This window comes from Acartia tonsa, chromosome 7 (genome assembly GCF_053477335.1).
Source record: "Acartia tonsa isolate MP-2025a chromosome 7, ASM5347733v1, whole genome shotgun sequence".
Taxonomy (NCBI): Eukaryota; Metazoa; Arthropoda; class Copepoda; order Calanoida; family Acartiidae; genus Acartia; species Acartia tonsa.
In genome coordinates, this window is record NC_137266.1 from 20,201,327 (window position 1) to 20,223,188 (window position 21,862).

General features: G+C 30.9%; 1 protein-coding gene across 1 annotated transcript; it reads right to left on the reverse strand.

Annotated features, from left to right (window-relative positions):
* Positions 1-169: 169 nt before the first annotated feature.
* Positions 170-21,674, reverse strand: sas (stranded at second transmembrane protein). Its single transcript, XM_080167814.1, has 17 exons — positions 21,286-21,674; positions 18,275-18,491; positions 17,955-18,040; positions 17,495-17,665; positions 11,216-11,308; positions 9,044-9,112; positions 8,357-8,484; positions 7,260-7,338; positions 6,538-6,683; positions 6,017-6,116; positions 4,745-4,861; positions 4,246-4,347; positions 3,816-3,905; positions 3,250-3,338; positions 2,696-2,819; positions 2,013-2,390; positions 170-1,326 (listed from the first exon to the last, which is right to left on the reverse strand). The coding sequence occupies exons 1-17, from the start codon at positions 21,430-21,432 to the stop codon at positions 1,258-1,260; spliced, it is 2,205 nt and encodes a 734-aa protein (XP_080023940.1). The 5' UTR covers positions 21,433-21,674; the 3' UTR covers positions 170-1,257.
* Between the last annotated feature and the right edge of the window lie 188 nt (positions 21,675-21,862).

The following is a 21,862-nucleotide window of genomic DNA, read 5'->3' on the forward strand; positions in this document are numbered from 1 at the left end:
TCCTACCGTTTTAGGAGTTCGCTTTAATGGATGTTGTCATCCATGTTTAATTTTATTTATGAGCCTCATCAATTATAAAAAAAAGGAACGGTTTGTTATCATCGAAAAGTGAACACTTGTATAGTAGTTTCACTGCTATATACTTATTTTGATAAAAAAATCACATAGATATCTTTAAGTAGTATATTTGAAGTTTAATTAATTAATATAGATATAAATTTAACAATGATTAGCTTTTTAAAATGGCATTTAGATTATTGCAAATAGTTTCTTTGGATCATGTAAAAAAGTCACAGTATCCCATAAAAATACCCACATAAAAAGATTTTGAAAGCGTCCTATACGACCAAACGACTGGCAGCTTGATTATGGGAACTAGCTCATAAAGGCATATTAGAAACTGAATAAGAAAAAAATTAATTTATGTACAATTACCGCGCGGCTAGAGTAAATCCCCATTATATGTATAAATGTACATTTCTCCCAGAATTCTTAAGCATTGTTAAGCCGGTTTCAATGAAGCTGTACGGCCGGTCGTTTGTTTGTGTGCCACTGTAATTTATGATAAATTCTGCAATTTTTTTTACATGATCCAATTCTGTTATAAATGACAACAATTGTACACGACAAATTATACAGAATAGAATTTACTTTTTATTAATAATATAACAAGGACACTATCTTCACATGTAGCGTAGCAAAAACAAAACACTTACAAAATATTGAAAGTATTAAGGGAAAAAAACAAGAAAGATAATAGAAGGTTGGTCAGACATATCCTAGAAAAAGAGTAGCTGTGCTATTTAGAATATACTTTTTTTTAACAATGCTATTTAAAATCAAAGAAATTAAACACATTATGAAATTTTTAATTAAAACTTTACATTTTATAAATTAGCTTTAAGAATACTATTTTTAGCTTTAAAAGCTTCAAAAACCATACTCTTTAGTATAATTATGAAAATACAAAAAAAAACATATTTCAAAACAAGAAAAAATGAATTTTTATGTATTACAAGTCATATTTTGGATTTTAAATCCTCAATGTTTAACTAATAAGGGAAAAAGAATTTTAATAAGTAAAACAAGATTTTCTCAGCTTTATTGAAAAATAGTGTGTGAATGTTTTCTCTTGTTATGTGCTATTTTTACCCTTGTTTAAACCATTATTTTCTTTTCAATTTCAACGATGATTCACTGAGTATTCATATTTCACATGATTGTTTAGAAATTTTTTATATAGTTTTTTTTTCATTCTTAAGTATTTCCATTGAAACCGCTATGGATTGAATTCATCTCAACTGTACTTGCACCTGTATTGTCCCCCTGAAAAATAATAGTTATTTCTCGCATCGTATTATAAACGGCTTTCCGCGGATATAGAATGTACAATTAAAAGATTAAAAGCCGGTGCCTTCGGAACCTCGGAGCTAAAAAAATGGTTTTAATCTTTTGATTGTATATTTTTATTTTCGTAGAAAGCTGGATATAATACGATGCTAGACATAGTTTTTTCGTATGGATTGGAACCGGTTCCTATCCACCGGATTCGAATGAATTCGAGAGAAAAAAATTAAAATATACATTCTATCAAAAACGGTTGACATTTTTTTCGATTTATAATATCAAAGAGTTATTTACAGCTTTTTATAAAAGTGGTTTTGGCTGACATGATATCCACAATCACATGCTAGTTTTAGGATAAACATTTCACTCTACATTGTTTTGACATAAAAATAACACTTTTTGACATGGTTCTCAATATTAGTGAAGCCTTTTAATAGCTCCCAGGACAGTGTTGGCTATTTAACTTTAAGATTTAGTCTTAGAATAATTTTGGGATATTTTACACTCTCTTCCACCTAGAGCCTCTTGATGATAGGGGAGCAGTTGCTTGCTTTTCAAAAAGAATGTTTTTTTTTTATATATCTCATCTCATATTTGATGCGGACGGACAACTTTTATTTATAGTTATTTGTAAATTTCAATGGAGAATTTAAAAATATAATTACCTTATATCCTGAGTTGTTAAACATATATTCATTACTTGACTCATTCCCCCCGCCACCTGTTGTACCATTCTTGTTTTTCGTCTCTTTTGGGGGTTTATTCATCGTCACTGTATATGTAATATTCTGATGCATATAAAAATACAACAAAATAAGGAATGCCACAATGGCAAATGTAAAAACAACTGCTAGGGCCACCATGACCCTGTAGTAATAGCTGCTGTCCTCCTCCTCCATGGTCTTGCCCTCCTCTGCTGTGCTCGGTTGAGCGGTTAACTCGCTCAGGTCATTAGTATCGGTCAGGTAGAGGTGGGGAGTTCTAAACTCGGCCACGTTGGACTTCAGCTTCTTTCCGTTCCTGAGGTAGGCTTCTATCCACAACTAAAATGATTAATTAAATTAATAAACGCACAACAACTCATATTTGGTTAGATCTCTCATTTAATTATAAGATGGTTAATTTGTCATCAAATAATTAAAATCGGTCAATTACCTAAGAAACTATAGTTTTTATGTGATTAGACAAACTCGGTTTGGTTATAGAGAAGTGTAACAAAATATTGGCATACTCTGCTTTACCTGACAACATATTGGTATGAAATGCTTTACTTGACGAAATTTTTGCATGCTCTTCTTTACGTGTACCATAGCATGTACTGCTTAACGTGATCCCTTATTTTTGTTACCTTATATGTAGTATTAGGATTAAGTGAGGTGATATTGATCTGGGGAGAAGAGAATGAATCTGATATTTTAAACAGAGAGATTTCATCTTGGATTGAGTTGGGTATCTCAGCGTAGTATATTATTCTAAAATAAAAAAGGTAAGTTTTTTTCCAACTCTTTATTGGATATGAACCTAATAAATAGCATTAAACTAGGCAAGGACTAATATTTATCTAAAATTTTAAACTTCTATAATGGCCTTTTCGAGATCATATTGCAAATAAACACATGGCCAAATATTGAACATGGCGGTATTGAAGTTTAATTTTTTACAGCTCAACCAGAATCGTGCTAAATAAAGGTGTTTCATCCCGTTAAAATTTCCCCCATTGAAAAACCATGTTCAAGCCACTGATCTTAATACTTTTTCTATGATTTATTAAATTCGGAATGGGTGAACTAATAAATACTTGGCGGGGACCTATGTTAAGATTACCATAAAAAAAACATTTAGGGAGAAAATTTATATTTCAAATAATTTCATAACAAGAATTTCACTTCCTTTAAAATTTACCTGAAAATGCTGACATATTTCTGTTCCGGGGCTGGTGGCCCCACCCATCTGATAACAGCACTATAATCATCAACTCCTACCAATTCAACCTAAAACAATTTAAAATGTGTATACAGGGACATCCAAGCTTTTTATTTTGACGGGGGTAAAATGATGGGTTTTAACGGATTAAGGCATTTTTTAAAAATCTGAGGGAGGTTAAATGAAGGGTTTCAAAGTTTACCCCCACCCTTTGACGTCTATGGTGTATATAACAATGAGCCTAATTCTATAAAATTTTCAAGGCTAGCATAGGAGTTAAGGTATAGTTAGCCATAAATATTAAAAAAATATGCAAAACTCCTAGGCAAACTTGAAAAATTCAAAGGATCTTGCCTAATATGAGTAAAGTGATTATTTCAATAAAAGTAAATTAAATTTTTGTGAAAAAAATCTATAAATATTATAGGGATATAAAATAAAATATAATAAGGAGCATCTATTGTCAAAGAATCCCATTTTCACATTTCTCCTCCAATGTAGGGCAAAAATCTAAAATATTTCAAGCAAATTATGTAAATCTTTACCTTTAGATCAAATTCAAATTCATCAACATAAGGTTGTGTTCTGAACATAAGTTTTCTATCAGAATACATCTCCCTTACAGCTCCTTGTACCTACATAAATACATACAACGTTACTGTAGAGAAGTTTTGAAGTGGGATGTTTGATTTGCAATATCTGATTGAAACCCTATAGATTATACTGTATTAAACTTTAAAATTGAACCTCCATTTTTCAATTATTTGTTTTTTAAAGTAACGATTCCTTGGACAATTATGAACGATTGTATGAGATAACATATATTTATTACACCTCTTAAAGATGATTTAATAATATCAAAATATACAATAATACATACACTACAGAGTACTTCAATAGAATAATAATTATATACCTATTTGAAAACTATTTTATAGTTTGAATATATCGAGGCTTCTATATACTTGTTAATACCTGTACAACATCTAAATTGACTTCATACTGAGTGTCTGGCTTCAGATTATTAAGTTGGTGGTAGGTGGTGTCACGGTGCAAGATTGGGGAGGTCTGGGGAACCTAAACAAATAAAATCATCATCAAACGCTTTTCTTATATCTAAGGAACATAAATAATTTAATAGTTGCATGTGTTCATTGACTAAACTCTTTGAGAAAATTATATCCATTAGTCCAAACACATCATTATTAAACACTTGTCCCATGTCTAAAGTACATAAATTAATTACTTGTTGATTGTAAAAATAATCCGACTCATAATATCTTCAATAGTTAGCTTCACCATCAAACACTTTTCTTATGTCAAAATAACATTAATTGGTTTTAATATTGATTTTATCCTTAATTGATAGATAGATATGTATTTCAACATAAGCATCATTACTAATCTGGTTCTTAGTGTCCTATCCCTGCAGGGCCTTCCTGCTCCTTGTTTAACCTAACCAAACCTAATATACCTGTGAAACAAGATTGCCATTTCTGAGAACCCAATATTGGAGCTGTACTCCATCCACAAATACTTTTTCTTCTACAGCAAAGTGTCTCCATTCAATCATGGCAGCTGAATGGGTAACCTAGAAATTAAATAGATATAAAGAAAGTCCCTTAATCGTACCAAAATTGCAGAAAAAATCCACATTATTGGTTATAAATTGTACAAATATTGATATTTCATTTCATACATATAAAGTGAAGTTTCTCAGGATAAAGCCCATTAAAAGCAAAGCATTTGGAAGTTAATGATAGCGTAGATAAATAGCTTTAAACTGTTAAAAAAGATTAGTGAAATGAATATAAATAACATAAATAATGGATTTAGAATATACGTGGATATCAGGGAGTAGGGGAGGGGACAATGGGCAATTAATTCAATTTAAGAGCGTTCGCTGAAAAGCAATGAAAACCAGATTTATCAAGAAAATATTACCAAAATTGTAAAGGAATCATGGTAACCTAATTTAGAACAAAATTAGTTCTAAGAAAAAAATCATTTACTTGAAAATTAAATTATCAATACATCACAATGTAGTAAACATTCTGTAATTAATCACTAGAAAAATCTTGTTTAGAACTACTTCAACCATTCTCATATATTTTTAACTGACACATAAATTCAAGCGGTTCTTAGAAAGTTTAATACAAAAATATCACAGTAGAGTTTCCATACATGAAATAACATTTTCTTGGGAAAAAATATTTGTTAAAACATTAATAACAAATTTTTCTGTCTGCATATTCAAAACTAGCTCAGCTAGTTAGCAGGGCATTGATGCGCAAGTACCCAAAGTCAGTCAAAATCTGCTGTATTCGTGCACATTCCCTTTAAGCCAGTACCCAAAGTCTGAAACTCCTAAAAATTGAATATTCGATCCATTGTCCCCTCCCTTACTCCCTGCGTGGATATTATGACAGGGAATATTTGTCAATTTAGGTTGTTAACATTGATATCCTTTATTTGTCAGTTTGTTTATCCAGTAGCTAGCAGAAGAGGGGATGGGATAAAGGTGGTGGTTGGGGGGGGGGGGGGGAGTAACTGTTAATCAAGCCAGCTACGATTTTCACTTTATTAGAATACATGCTAATCTGGTGTAATATGAAAGTTATAATAAATCCATTCATAAATCACACGACCCTGATGATAAAAATATTGAAATAAAACGCATGTTATCCCAGGTCTTGTGCACATCTAGTACCTGGCTAATCTTAGCTATCTAGCTATCTAGTATTACCTGGCTGGCATTAAGCTCCATGTTCAGATAGACAGTCTCTATCTCAGGTTCAATAACCTCTGCGGGTGTTCTCACAGGCTTTATATCATCAAGAATTAGCCTGAAGAATAAAAAAAATTATTTTTAAAAAGAATTATAGAAAATTTAAGATTAAAGAAAACATTATATTATGCAAAGAAAACGTATTATGAAGTAAATTTTGTTTTGTTTTTGAGCCAAGATATAGCTAAACACTGAACCGATAAAGTTCTTCATTTAAAGGAAGCTTAACATTGGTCTTGGGATGGTTTTAGGCTATTATCATTATTTCATTTAGGGTGGTTTTAGTCTAATTTCTGTCCCATCAATTCACCAAAAAATGCCAAGCTCCTAAATGTTTTGGGAGCATATACTAGTGCAATAAAAGCACAGATTTAGTCGAGAAACACCAAATAATTGTAAAATCAATTTTAAATTGAACCATTTTCAATAATATTTAACCTGACTTGAAAACACAAAATAAATGAGATTTAAATCCCTACCTGTCCTCACACTCCTGTACAAAAGCCGCAGGTCTGATGAAGTACTGTGTATCTGCTGGTACAGGTCCAAATACTTTGTCCACAGGACCGGCTACAAACTTGCCACCGGACACGTCAAACTTGAATCTGGGCCAAGCCGAATGATCCTGAAAATAGACAATTGCAAGTTTTATTTTGAAGTAATGACAATTGGCAATGGCTGATAAATGTATGTACATCCTCTTCTGAAGATACAATTAGTGTTATAACGTTTGGACACTTATCTTAATGAAACAACAAATCAATATTCAATAAAAGTCCCCAAAGTTGTTAAGCCAGCGAGCAAGAAAACGTGTTATATAACTTTGGAGACTAGTGTAATAAACAGCCTAATATTCCATCCCCTCCCTGCCCGTTTGAGACATTTCATAGACTATAGAAAGGGTTAAATAACTGTATGTTTCCATCCCAAAGACCTTTAACCGACTCTCGATTGGGTCTTTGAAAATCAACCAATAGTGTCGGAAAAATTAACAGGGGGCAGGTAGTTATCTGTATATACATCTATACTATGATGTATAGACTAACAGGTTTTAAAAAGGAATACGTTAAAGAAATTGATAAAAAAAAACTTACTGGGAATTTATGGGGAAATCCAGTAAGAAAAAAAAGAGTACCAAAAATGTCATGAATTTACAAGGCATACTAACAACCATTTGTTAAATCTCTATGTATAAAAATACCTGGCTCCCAGAAAATCCTGCACTGTATTGAATTTGCAGATATCCTGCATAACCTTCCATCTCTGGTGGTAAGTGAAACCTGAAGTATCAAAGCATTATATTTTAAGAATCTTTGGACAAAATAATATTTAATTTTGGGGGGAAAAAATTCTATTTACCTATCCCTTCTTATTTTCAATCACGGCATTAGCGTTATTGGAGACGTGTCTTAGAAGTTAGAGTCTAATTTTTAAGACTATTATTATTGGTTTCTAGGCTTGATTTTTCCCTGCATATTTAATCAATATGATTGGGAAATTCAAAAATATTTATTATGTATGTCTGTCCACCTGTCAAGTTAATTAACAAAGCTATGAACATTTTATGAAATAATAAACAAAAAGAAAATTTTTCCGTGTTTTAAAAATTATATCTTATTTTAGTTGTAATTATATATACCCAAATACTTTTTAAAACCTTTAAAAAATACCTAAAATAGTTTTTTACCGACTTTTAAAATAAAATTAATAAAATCATCTAAAGCTACAGTAATTTTAGCGGAAAAATTTATAACTAATATCACATGGTTAAATTTAACCCTTTAAGGAAGGTTTAAATACTCATGTTAAATATAAGCAGTGTCAATAGCGTCATGGTAACTTGTCAGATTTTTGTCGGTTCCTTTTATGGATCAAACCACGTCATAGGTTAAAATTTTACTTTGCTGCTATGCCAGGTGCGTAACATTTATATTATTAACTAGAAAGGGGTACCAAAAATTGAACTCATTTTGCATGCAAGTTTTCCACCCTCTCCCTTAAGTCTATATATTCTCCCTACCTGTTGAAATTTTGGACTAAGACCAAATTGTATCAAAAATGATCCATGTTACGTCATAAAACAGAGGGAGATGAGAGGAAAAGTGGGAAAGAAAACCAATAAAAAAGATATGGATATGGATATCCATCCCTCATTTTTATGACGTCACATGGATCATTTTTGACACAATTTGGTCTTCGTCAAAATTTTGTAACCCCCCCCCCCCGAAAAATTTTTTTGGACGTCATTGGAGGGAATTCCTTGACCTGAAATTAAAATAAAATGGTTTTCTTATTTACCTGATAGATATATGGGTGGCATTGACAGGATTGAGGATGGAGGGTTCCAATTTTTGTGGTAAAATTGTACAGTCCATGGAATCTCTGCAGTCCCACATCTCACAACATGGCCTCTCCTTCTCTGGCACCTGACAATTACAAATTATTTATCTATTTTACTTAGTGGCGTGCACAGGATTTTGTTTGGCGTTGAATAAAGGCAGTAAGAGGGGTGTCAGTTTAATGCATGGGGGCTGGATACTGATACGCTCCTCTAAGAACCAATTGTTATACATAATCAACATACTCAAAAGTCAAAAAGGCATACTTTGATGCAAAAACACGCAACTTTTTTTCCACATCACCTAAATTAAAGGCGAGTATGTTTTTTTTTTAATCTGACATTCTCTTAGCTGTAACATGGGGGGTGGAGACCATAAGGTAAAATTACCTCCACACTATAATTCATTTCCCCCTAATCTGCGAAAAAATACAAAATCTCACTTTTCAGTCTAAGGCAACTGATAATTTGTAATCCTAATTGAAAAGTAACTTTCATAATTTACAGAGGCGTGCAGAGGGGAGGTGTGTCTACCACCCTGTCCATCCAACCCCACTCCTTTACACCTTTCTGATACACCCCCTTATACAGTCTGATTCTTATTAGCCCTAGCTGCGGCCAAATCCCTATGAAATTGATAATGTTACCTTGATTGCTCTTGAGGCCTCGCACGGAAGCCATTTTGGTGGTGTAGACGATAATGGGTTACAAGCATCCTAAATATAAATTATAGCCTTATAATCATCATAATTTTGTAAACCAATTTGGTTCTTCTTAAAAGTTAAGCATATTACAGATCCAGGAAAGGTTTGGGGGATTGTACATTCACCCTCCCAAGAAAAGTCCCCCCAAAAGATTTTTTTCTTCGACTTTTTCTTTTTGAAATTAAAACTGTAAGAAGGTCGACTTCCAACCGCTCAGTGACCCTAGAGGCCTCTAATGTCAAAGTTGCTAGTAATAAATAATCTATAATTTAAAATTCTATGCTAATTAACAAGTATACTGAAAAGAAAGTGTAGGAGGGTCGTAATACCCTAATTTAAAATGATAAATATATCCCTGAAAATGGTGTTATAAGGGACAACAAAAGCATTTTCTACCAAATTTATCGGAAGATAAGGACATATAATTGAAAAACTGACATGAATATCACTTTATATAAGTTGCAAGATATTAATAATGAAGGATATAAAGGGATGGGTCAATTGACGATTAATTGATCTACCTTCAATTATAAAGTTAAAATTCTTGATGGAAAAGTTTGGACATCCATATTTAAGATTCAATGTAGAATTCCAAAGTTTTTTTTTAACTAGCGAATAAAAGAAGGATTATATAATCTTTGGGGGTTCTCAGTATAATTTTATTCCTTTGTCCCATCCAACCCTGGCATGAAATGCACTTACTGTTATGGAGGGAGAGGACATTGGATTTTAAATTACACTGGTACCCAACGTTTTATAACTACGTTTCTTGATAGTTGACTCAATAACTTATGGTCTTTGAATGAATTTTGATGGATTGTTTTCAAATTAGTTCCTTCTAAACTTATTAACTAATAATTTTAATCTATAAAAGAGGTAATTTTGTCTGTTGTAATTGAGGGTGCACATACATTTTTCTTCCAATGTCTTATCCCTTAAGATCCCTGCTTGCTATGGACATAAAAAATGACCAGATTATAATTTATTGAGTAAAAGAACCAATTTACTGCACAAATGATGCATAAAAAACAGCTTTTTAACCAGGCACATTCACAGGTTTTTTAGGGGAGTAAATTATGAATGTTTTGGGGGTAAAGGAGGAGGGTTTTGTGGGGTGGGGTTAGAAATATTTAGCTCTTTGAGATATGTTCCAAAAATATGTGGTCCTTATAAAAATAATACAACTTTTTTCATTATACTTAGAAAATGATAAAAATATTTTATTGTTTTTACCACAAATATATTTTTATAGTTATGCTTGAGCGATCATAAAAAGTAAAATTTATTTTTAATGTGCATATACATTTATTTATACATAGTACGAGAGAAATATAATAATTAGTTATGTTGAGGGATGGATATTACAATGGCTTAAAAATGATCTACATCAATGTCTTTCCCTTAAAATCTGCTTAAAATTAACCTTCGAATAATTCGATAAATTTTAAACAAGAAAATGATAGGATGATTACTTTCATTACTATATCCCTGTATCAATGGTAAAATTATACCATGATTTTGTACAGTATTATTTCAAAATTATTATTATGACCCTCATACTGTACACAATAAATCTCATACGTCTGACCCCCTTCATTGCATACCATTTGTTTATAGGTCCTTAATTCATAATTGGAAAAGATGTTTATTCTACTCTTATGTAAAACTAAGCAATTAGAACATAATTTTAAGACACACAGAAAACTGTCCCGAATTTGTATTAATTTTGAGGAACAAGACTCCAGTGACGTCATATTTTTCTTTCCCGAAAAAGGGAAGGGGGGAAGAAAATCTCTTCAAAAGAGATGGGGAAAACCCCCTTTTCTTCCATCTCTTTTTCTCCCCCCCTTCCCTTTTTTTCTTTCCCCCTTCCCTTTTTCGTGAAAGAAAAATATGACGTAACTGGAGTCTTGTTCCTCAAAATTAATGCAAATTCGGGACAGTTTTCTGTGTGTCTAATTTTAAAGTCTCCGTTATCATGAGGGGGAAGGAATATTGGAATGAAACTTGCACTGGAATTAAAATCTTATATTTTAACTTAAAAGCTTTGGGTACTTTTATTAAATTTAAATGTAGAAGTGTGCAAACTTTTCAACCAATAATATCAATAGTTACCTGGCACTGAACAGTTGAGTCTTCACAGTAGCATCTCTGTTCACAGCCGGTCAAACTCATCGGGATGTTCTCAAAGTTAGGGAAGCTCTCATTCTGTCCAAGCAATCACAGTTTAATCATTTTGCAGATTTATTTAATTTTCTTCGAATATTTTTCAATGATATTATTTTATTGATCAAAAATTCACTTTTAAATCAATAGTTTTCTACAATTACCAATTGCGAATATTTCTCTATTTTGGGTCGGTCTTTTCTGTTCGTCCATAACGGATAGCACTTATCGTTAATGCTTGTTTGTCTGACCACAAAATTCGAATTTTATCATCCTTGTTTTCTTTAAAAACTTGGCTTAAAAAGGAACTTGAGTAACTATTATCAATTTTGGCATATGAAAAATTTCTATTCGCGGTTTTTTATCGTCATTAAATTGAATTACAAAATTTGCAACGCTGGCATTGTGTTGTTTATTCAATGCAACTATTTAGAAAAGCATTGAAAGGCGAAGTAACAAGCAATCACAATTGACATTATATTATTTAAAAATTCGGTAATTTACAGAATATTATTATTATTTTTGCTTATGTATTTGAAGGCGATTCCTATTGAGAATGTGGTTTTACCTCCCCCATAATAGTTATAAACCACCACTGTAAAGGAGTAAAAATCTCTTGATACAGTCAGACAAATATACAGACACACATACACATATCCTGTTACTTATATAAAGATAAAATAAACTATATATTTATTTCACTTCTTAGAAGAATATATTTCCTAATTTTTGTTTGTTTTTTAGGCAATCTTGTTTGAACACCAAAGCGTTTGGACATTAAATACTAGAAGGTATGGCTATTAGGATAACAGCCAAAGCTAACACCAATGTTTTTCTTTCAAAACGGATAACTTAATAGTACAGAAAAGGAGCTAGTTTAAAAAAAAAAGCTTTAAGAAAATTTGTAAAATTAAGATTTCAAAAAGTTCATTCAAGGCCTATTTTAAAGAACTGTAACGAATCAAATTGATGAAAAATATTTATAGGCTATTAAGTGTCTATTTTTAGGTAACTTTGAATGAACACTAGAACTTAGGCTAACATCTTAGCCTTCACGTTGCATTAGCAGAAATAGGAAAAATCCTTTAAATATATAAAAAAAAGAGTTATAATATCCTTAAGAAAGTTACCAATGATTTTTTTTTCATTTTATAAGTGACATAAATAATTTTTTTCGATGGCTATACCACTAGGTTAAAGAGCTTTTTTCCTTTTCCTTCAATTGTGGCCTAAATGACAATGCCGTTTTCAGGATATAGATGGTCAAACAAACAAAAATATATATAAATTTGAGGCTACTTTAGTACCCTGGAAAAAGCAAAAAAGACAAAAATTTACACCATCATTTGCTTAATAATTTTCCTGTTAAAAAATATAAGGGAAAAACAAGCTATAATGGTGGGTAATAGGATTGCTTGGGTTTGCATGTAAATTGAAAAGAAGGTGTCCTAATCTAACCTGTCCTAAAGTAATAAATAAACGAACCCCCCCCCCCCCCCCCTATTTATTTTTTAAAGGTTTGAAGGAGGGGTTTGCTGCACTCGACTTAAAGGAAACCACCAAAATTCAAGTAAGTTGGTAACAATATCCATAATAATCCAAAAAAAAAAGTACGCCAAAAGATTTTTATAAAAAGAACTTAAAGATAAATGTTGCTCTAATTATTGTGCAATAATAATTATAACTTAGTAACACCTAGCATAATTTTAGTCAAGAAAAAAGGTAATTTATTAAAAATAAAGCTTCTCTAAAAGCCAACCCAAATTAGTATACTTGAAAATCATATTTAAGATTTTTTTTGTAGCCCTCGAATTTTGTTAACCATCAATTGGAAAACTATAAGGAAGATTTTAAAATCTAATGGGGGAAATATAAATCACTTAAAACATCCGTCTTTCCAGAAGAATATTTAATTTCTAAAAATTTTTAGGGGCTGCTAAATAAATTAAAATTTTGAAATTTGATATTCTCAGTCCCTTTGTACGTCCATGTGTTTTCAAGATTTTTGTTTTTATGTGTTTTCATCCTTGTTAATATTCTTTTTGTGATAAAAGAAAAATTGAGTATCTATTATTATGTAATAGTTTCAAACCTAATACAGGCATTCTACCGTCTTTTTTAAAAGAAGGTGTCTTAACTTTTATTTTAATAGCTAGCCGGTGCTTTTAGTAAGTAGTAGATGTAAAATTTTCCAGAGAATTCAGATATGCAATTGGTTTTTTTTGTAGACCTCTTATTTTTAAAGTAATTTAAGTTTTAAAAAAAAATAATTAAGTCGGTTTTAAGGTACTAAAACGCAACAAAATAAAAGAAAAAAAATACCAGCATGAACAAAAGTAGTAAGATCTTTAATTTGACACCTTACTTTTTAAATTCTGTTGAGTAATTTTTTTAAAAATCGATTTTTTAAATCTCGGTTTAATCAAAACTTTAAACATAAATATATTCTACCACAGGCATAAAAATATGGGTTCATATATACTTTTAGAATCAGAAAAATATTACAAATCGATTCTAAGCAAAATTGAAATAAAAAGTTTACAAAATAGTAAATAAACTACAATAAAAGAAATTATATGAAACTATAATATTATATTATACAGGCAACCATCTTAAACCTTGTTTTGGGGGTAAAAATGGGAAGGGGGTAAAGAGCGGGTAAAAATAGTGTTGCCTTTACAAAATAATATGCTAGGCCATTTTTATTTTTAATTTTTTTTACTTTTTTTCAATTTTGCTTACAATGGATTTGTAATATTTTTCTGATTCTAAAAGTATACACGAACCCATATTTTTTATGCCTGTGGTAGAGTATATTTTTGTTTAAAGTTTTGATTAAACCAAGATTTAAAAAATCTATTTTTTTCAATAATTTCTCAACAGAATTTAAAAAGTAAGGTGTCAAATTAAAGATCTTACTATTTTTGTTTGTACTGGCATTTTTATTTTTATTTTGGTGCTTTTTAGTACCTTAAAAACGACTTAATTTTGTTTTTAAAAAAAACTTAAATTACTTAAAAAATAAGAGGTCTACAAAAAAAACGATTGCATATCTGAATTCTATGGAAATTTTTACATCTACTACTTACTAAAAGCACCGGCTAGCTATAAAAATAAAAGTTAATACACCTTCTTTTCAAATTTTTTACCATAAATTTATATTCTTTACCCTTAGTTATTACCTATTATTTTCAATTACTTAATTACTGCGCTACTTATAAACATAATATTGTTTGTTTAACTATTAATAAATCAAGCAAACGTAATATAGTATGTAATTTTTAAATGGTTAATCGTGCTTTGAACAATATCCTGTGCAAACAACAGGAACCAAAGAGATATTGTATCTAAAGAATATTTTGATTATTATATTATTTCACTAGCGGCTACGCCCCTAGAGGCCTTTAGGGGCACTTGAGGAGGGGAGAGTCGAATTTGATAACCCAATTTATTATTTAGATTTTAAAAATTTTAAATTTTTAAAATTTTTTTTTGGGGGGGGGGGTTTCTCTTGGGAGGGTGGTGGTACCCTCCCCCAAAATAGTTATAAACCTTCCCGGGACCTATGAGAAGGTACCCTGTTAAGGAGAACCCGATTGGTCCAGCGGTTAGCGAAAACATACAGATAAACAGACAAACATCCTGTTACTTTATTATAAGGATTAATGAAATAATTATCATTTCGTCTATTAGAAATTGGTGGAAAAATAAAGTTTATTTTCGATTCCTAATCCTTGTTATCACTCAAATCATTTCAATGTAGAAGTACGAAATTGATAAATAAGACTAGATAACTATCTACCATTTGGTTTAGAATGGATCTATAATTTTTAAATTGTTTTTTACATTTCCAAACTGTAATTGAGGTTTTAGATTTTTATATGATTTAAAAGTAAATCTATACTATCTTTGATCATGTATATTTTTAAAGCAATCTATGTATATTTTAAGTAAAAAATGATGCAATAAACATTAAAGATTTTCCCATTTAACTAAATGTAAAGTTAATATATGAAAGATCTTTAACCTAACCTATAGAGTAGCTACGCAATATTAAATCTTAATTTTTAAATCAGGACATATTTGGTTAGGCTGTCATTTGTACTCTATCTTAATTATCAATTAGATTTAATATGAATGGTTTAATCATATTTACTTAAATAGACGCAACTTCCGCTATGCCATATGATTATGCATTCTTTCATTGTAATCAAAATACTTTTGAAAACCAACAAATTAATTAAAGTACGAAAAATAGACCCTTCAGGCTTTGTTTCTTTCAATTTAGATTCTTTTTTTTTATCATGAAGCTTTAACCTTAGCCTCTAGGGTATTCGCGGTAAGAAGAATTGTGTTTTATGAGCTTTCATGAATAAAAAAGAAATTTTTTTGTGGATTAAGTAATGTTCTCTTGAGACCTATCACTTAAACCTAGGAGAGAGGATACATTGGACTTTAAATTACATCGGTACCCAAAGTTTATATTAACGGTTGGCTTAAATACGTTAGAAGCTTTATTAAATCTTAATTGGTTGGTTTAAATCAACATTGTCTAAACCCTGGTAATTTTTCTCCACAGAAAGACTTGCTTTGTTTATGATATTGTGGATTTCCTAATTTCCTTTAAGATCTCTGAGATTGACCTAATCCTTATCAAATAGCCAATTATAATAACCCAAGGAAAAATATAGTTTAAAAAAAGAGTCTTAGCTATTTTTTGGACAGTTAGTCACTAACACATAAAACTGCAAAATATTTTTTTTTAACGAACACATTAAAATTAAAATGAAATAGAATAATTGCCTCTTCTTCGAAACTTGCTTAAAAGCAGATGTGCATTTAGTTCCGCAAAACGGACCACATGCAAAAATATTTAGTTTTTGTTAAACAAAATAGCAAATAAGACTAATAAATTTAAAGTTGAAAGTAAAGCAAATGAAAAATGCAAGTTTAATATGATGTATTGATTAGCAGTTATACTGATTTAATGTGATATATTCTGCGGAAATGATAACACATTTTAAATGCAATTTCTTATCCATTTTATATCAAGTAATCATTATCAAATTTAATTGACATTTAATTACTGCATTCACCTATGTAAAGAATCATTTTTATCGCGGCTCCTCTAAAACTAGGATAACAAACAACACCCTGTCAACCAATTTGGTTGTAATGTCAACATAAGTAAGCAGTAGTTGAAATGTCACAAGAATGACTATGTATCTTTATCAACCCCCCCTCCCCTTGTCTTATTTGACAAAAGTTATTTAAAGTTATTTTTCCAGAGCCCTAAAATCAGTTAAAATGACTTCAAGCTACTTCAAAAATTAACTTCACATTTGAATAATTCAATATTAAAATTCAGTTTGAAGAGCTGTAATATTCATGAGGTTTTATTTGTTTAAGAAGAGGGACAGGTTTTCAGCTATTTTATTGGGCTGTATGATTTCATTTTCTTAGTTAAACCATATTTCTTTTATTACTCCTCTTCATACCCAATGCCTCATATTTTTTATGCAATTTCCCTAAAAGTTGCATGTCAAGCTTTGGAATCCCGACTCTTATTTTTAACTAAATTAAGATAAGGAAAGGGGGTGCAAGGTAGAATTTCGTTTGTTTGTTAATTGCTTAATGATAGGTTAGGTTGGGTTATTTGGGGTCCTTGGTAGATTCACAGAGGCTAGACGTAGACATAGGGGAAAAAATACCACACTACATTCCTCTTATTTTCAATTTATCTAAAAAAAATGAGTGAGGGGTTGAGTGCTCTTTGGGCCCTTTGAGGGAGATCACCATATCTTATCAAATATAATTGCTGATCCCTTTTCCCTGATATTTGTTATGACCAATCCTATGATTTGATTTAATATACATAGATGCAAATGCCAAAAACTGCTCATTTACTTTCTATTTAATTTTTCAATAACTAACAAGGATGACAAAATTCATTTGCAGTAGAACAAAAAAAAATTACAATTTTATTGTCTATTAGTGTGTGTCAAATACGAAAGATCTTGCTAATCTTGCTAGACCGATTTAGTTCTCCTTTTATTGTTACAGAAATGATTTTATCTCTTTCATGGGAGTTCTATCCCTCTCACTAGAAATATGACTCCTTATAGTATTTTTTTTACCTTTCCTCTTAATATAGAGATCTTCAGTATTGTATTGCTGCTAACACAACTAAAAAAAATAAATCCAAAAATGTTTAAACTATATGATTTCCTTGTATTCACATTGTCCTCTACTGATACAGGTAGGAACAGGAGGACAACATGTTGGAGGACTGGCAACAAAGTTCTCATGCTTATCCCACTCAATACAGTCAGGCACAAGCACGTCCAGGCCAAACTCAGAGGGACAGTCGATCTCGAAACAGGCCAGGCTTGAATCAGCCTAAAATACATGACATTGGTTAATGGCTTATAAATTTTTCTTCCCCTATTTAGAAAATAATATGTTTTAGCTATTCTTTATCTAGAGCAGATTTTTAGGAAGATTTACATAGATTCCAGGATGGTTTTAAGCCATCATATTTTAAGCTTTTTTCTGACCCCTTTCTCCCTTTGAATACATAGTATAGCTCCAAAAATAAATTAAATAAAATATGTTTAATATACATTTATGAGACTAATACAGACTACTTAGTAGCTTTACTAACAAGAATAAACAGAAGCATATGAACCTGACAAATGCAATATTCTTTGCATCCATTAAAGAATTCATCCCCAGCCTCATATTCTAGTCCATTCAGTTTACATCCTCCGAAACCTAAAAAAAACATTTCACTAGCTGGATGTAATAAAAAACCCGTAATCGGCTAAAGTGAAAGATGCTTGTCATTATCCATTATTGATTTATGATATTTTGAAGAAGGTAAACCATACAAGCAAAAATTACTTTTAAAAAAGAACTAACCCCCTAGTTCAGAAAAAAAATAGTGTTTTACCTAAACTCAATTCTAAACCCCCCCCTTTTTTTATGTTTTTTATTATGCAAAAATACCTGGATCACTATCTTCCTGTCCTTCAAAGCCTCCAGTAGAATCATCCTGGAAGCCCGGACTAGAACCTGTCTCTTGGAAGCCGGGACTGGAACCTGTCTCCTCCACCTCCTGGCTCGAGTCGGGGAAGATTACACTTTCATCATCCTCATAAAAATCAGTTGTTCGAAATAGGCTTTCTGTATTTTCTTGCTCTGTGCTTAATTCTTTTTCAGGAACCTGAAATAAATAAGAATAAAAATCATTACTTTCGGAGTACTCAGATTTCTTCTTTATGGATAGCCACTATTCCTAGGACATATACTAAGGTGCTCTAAGCCTGTGAGGCTAACCTGTACCCAACCTAGCCTACAGTGACAATTAATATCAGAAAAAAATGTACCCACCCCGCACACACCTAAATATTTTCAGAATAGGGGTGGGGGGATTCTGTGCTCCACTAGGAACTTTAAAGGAAACCACCAACCTATGTTTGTCCATTGAATCTTTATGTATAATTGCAGACAACCAAGCAAATATTCTAAACTCTTGTGAATGTGATAAGTCATTTGCACCTGTTTAAGAGCCAGTGCATTTTACATCTTATAATTGTTTATTGCAGGTTTGGACTGATACTCGAACCCTTTCCCCGAAAAATTGCGGATTTAAAATATGACAAAAAATTAAAAATTCTTTTATATATCTTTTTACTTAATTATTTAATTGTTTAGGGTTAAAAACAATTATAACAGCAGAACTAATTTGTAATGCACTTTAAGGAAGATACTTAAAGCATAACAAAAAAGTTTAGAATAAACCATGCATTTAAAAAATAATGTCTCTGTTGTTAAAAAATTGCACTTTAAATTTTTAGAAAACAGAGCTTCAAAGAAAATGCGGCAACCCTGTAAGTAGCGTAGCTAATTCAAAACTAGAGCAGCTCGCCTTAGTTACAAATAATGACTTATATCCTTAACAAGGTACTTTTTAAAATATAAAATTTAAAAAAAGAATGTTTTTTTTCTGGTATTTATTGCATATGTATTTCACTAGAAGTGTAAACAGGATTTTACCCCTTTAACATAGTTTGAAATACTCTAATTATATTTATCTATTGTGTTACCAACACATTCATTAACTCTCAATTGTTTTGAACTAAGCTACTCTTTAATTTAAAAGGTCAAATTAATATCTTTGAATACGTTTTGAAATTTGGACATGACCATGTATTAAAACCCAATAACCTTTGATCTAAATGAAATACGGTTAAGATATTTTTATAAATATTTGCTAGTTAAGATCTTTGGCATAGTATATTGTCTTTACTCTTTAGATAAATTTTGTAGCAGTAAATGAAAAAGAATATCGGTTTCTTAGGGGTGTGCTTAATCTATACAAATGGTTTTAAAACTTCTGTTTATATTCTTTTAAGATCACCCAAATAAAAAATCCTTCACAATCATTGTTTTGTTTCTAAGGAATGTTGTCATACTTGTTTGCTAATTATAATTATTTCTGAACTTTAATTTTTAATAGTTTAATTATAATTATTTAAACTTCTAAATGGAACAGAAAATTGAAGTGGTTGCAAGTGTTGGCAGATTACACAGACATTGTTGCTTTTTTTTAAAGTAGCGCAGCTACTCTATAATTAGGATATGTCCATACGTCCATTTTAATGACATATTTGAAAAAAAAACATTAATAGTATGAAATTAAAACATGCATTGTCTGATCTAAAATCATTGCTGGTGATTTATTGACAATTTTTTAGTTACTAAATAATACTTTAAAAGTCGTTTATATCAAAACTGTTGGTCAGATTGTTGTTGCTCCGCTACTTAGGAAATTTAGTCCTTGTTTCACCAATATTTTATTTGCGAAGTTATCAAGGTTTCTTTTTCTTATTGTTTACGATAATGTTCACTTTTGAAAGGGACATTCCTTACTGTAATCTTTAGAAATCCTTAGTACCTAAGGAAGGTATGGAGGAGAATTGTAAGACTCTAATCTATGCTGGTACCCAAAAGCGTTCCTTATTCGTTGGCTACAAGCTTTGGATACTTTTATAAAGTCTTGATTGGTTATTTTACTGTTCATTGTCTTATCCCTTAGGATCCCTGTAAATTGTTGAGCGGGACAAAAACCTTTCAAAGGATTCCAAAACTATCAGGTAAAATCTTGAGAGTGTATTATCCTCTATATATGTAATAAAGTCATAAATATCTTGTATTATGAGTATTTTAAAGAAAGATGCACATCGAACTTTTGTACAGACTTGTAATTGATAATTCTGCTGTATGTTTATTAATTTTCGTTTGACATATTTGTAGCTTTTATTTTCCATATAGTGATCATAGGCCCAAATCCTATAACATTTCCTGTGTAACTCTAACTCCTAGTAGGTATAGAATTTAAGTTGAAATGTAATTTCAGTATAAAAAACTGCATGAGTGTCCTTTGTGAAGAAATATAATAATACTAATGCGTCTCAAGGATAAGTTTGTGCACAATAGTATAATAAAAACTGCATTTATCTCACCAACCTAGCCAATGAGATTTCTTTTTCTTAAAATTTGCCAAAAATTAAAATACTATTAAATTTAAATTGATATTTAATTTATATCGTGCAGGTTCAGTATCCTATATAGGGGATAGGATGCCTGTAAGTGTATGTGTCTGTCTTTCAACAACAAAAGATCGGGTTAATCGGCGAATCGAATCGGTTCTATTTTGTAAAGTAAGCAAGAGATAGATAGATGGATTAGGAGAAAGAATGAGAGAGAAAGAAAGTAATGGAGGAGAAAAAAGAAAGGAAGGAAAAAAAAGAGAAAGAAAGAAAGAGAAATAAATAAGAAAGAGAAGGACTTGGAAAGAGAAAGGAAGAGAAAAAAAGAGAAAGAAAGAAAGAGAAATAAATAAAGAGAAGGCAAAGGAAAGAAAGAGAAAAAAGAAAAGAACTTGGAAAAAGAGAGGACAAAACTACAGATAGACATGAATGGTCTTATAGTCTATTCATAAAATATGCCTTTACCTGTGTCGTACTAATTGATGTTGCATTATTTGCTAAACAATCTGGATCCTCGCTGGAGGAACAGTCCTGCCCATAACAGGATGAGGTCAATACCAGCAGGACAAGGCCGGTAGCAGCCAGTTTTATCACAGTTTTAGCACACCGCATTTTGCTATGTATATATATATGTTTAGGTTTATGATAATTTTTCACAATATTTTAATTTTAAACTTATGGGCATAGCTTGTTGATTCCATATTGGTTTGCTAGATTTTTTTTCTCTTTTTCTATTTTTGGTAGATTTACATTTTTCACATTTTTCTTTATATGGTTCTTGCAGCTCGGTATTTGTTTGTTTATATTTTTACAGCATTGTTTTACATCTGAAATATAAGATTTGAATATATTTTTTTGCTTGTTAATTTAATTAGAAGACATAATCTAACCAACAATAATCAAGGCTCGGCAGCCGCATAATTTGAAGGATTTATTTTAAAAAGTGGCTCGGGTGTGGCGTGTTCTGGCTATAGAGCTAAAATTCGACAATTTTTTTGTCTGTTTGTTTAAAAAATTGCATATTGGCTGCGACTAAAGCTTT

Excerpts from the sequence above, each read along its gene's own strand:
- sas (XM_080167814.1), bottom strand. The coding sequence starts at position 21,432 with ATGCGGTGTGCTAAAACTGTGATAAAACTGGCTGCTACCGGCCTTGTC. Across the intron at positions 3,339-3,815 it reads AATTTGAATTTGATCTAAAG|GTTGAATTGGTAGGAGTTGA; the intron begins GTAAAGATTTAC and ends AAATTGTTTTAG. Across the intron at positions 1,327-2,012 it reads TTAACAACTCAGGATATAAG|GGGGACAATACAGGTGCAAG; the intron begins GTAATTATATTT and ends ATTATTTTTCAG.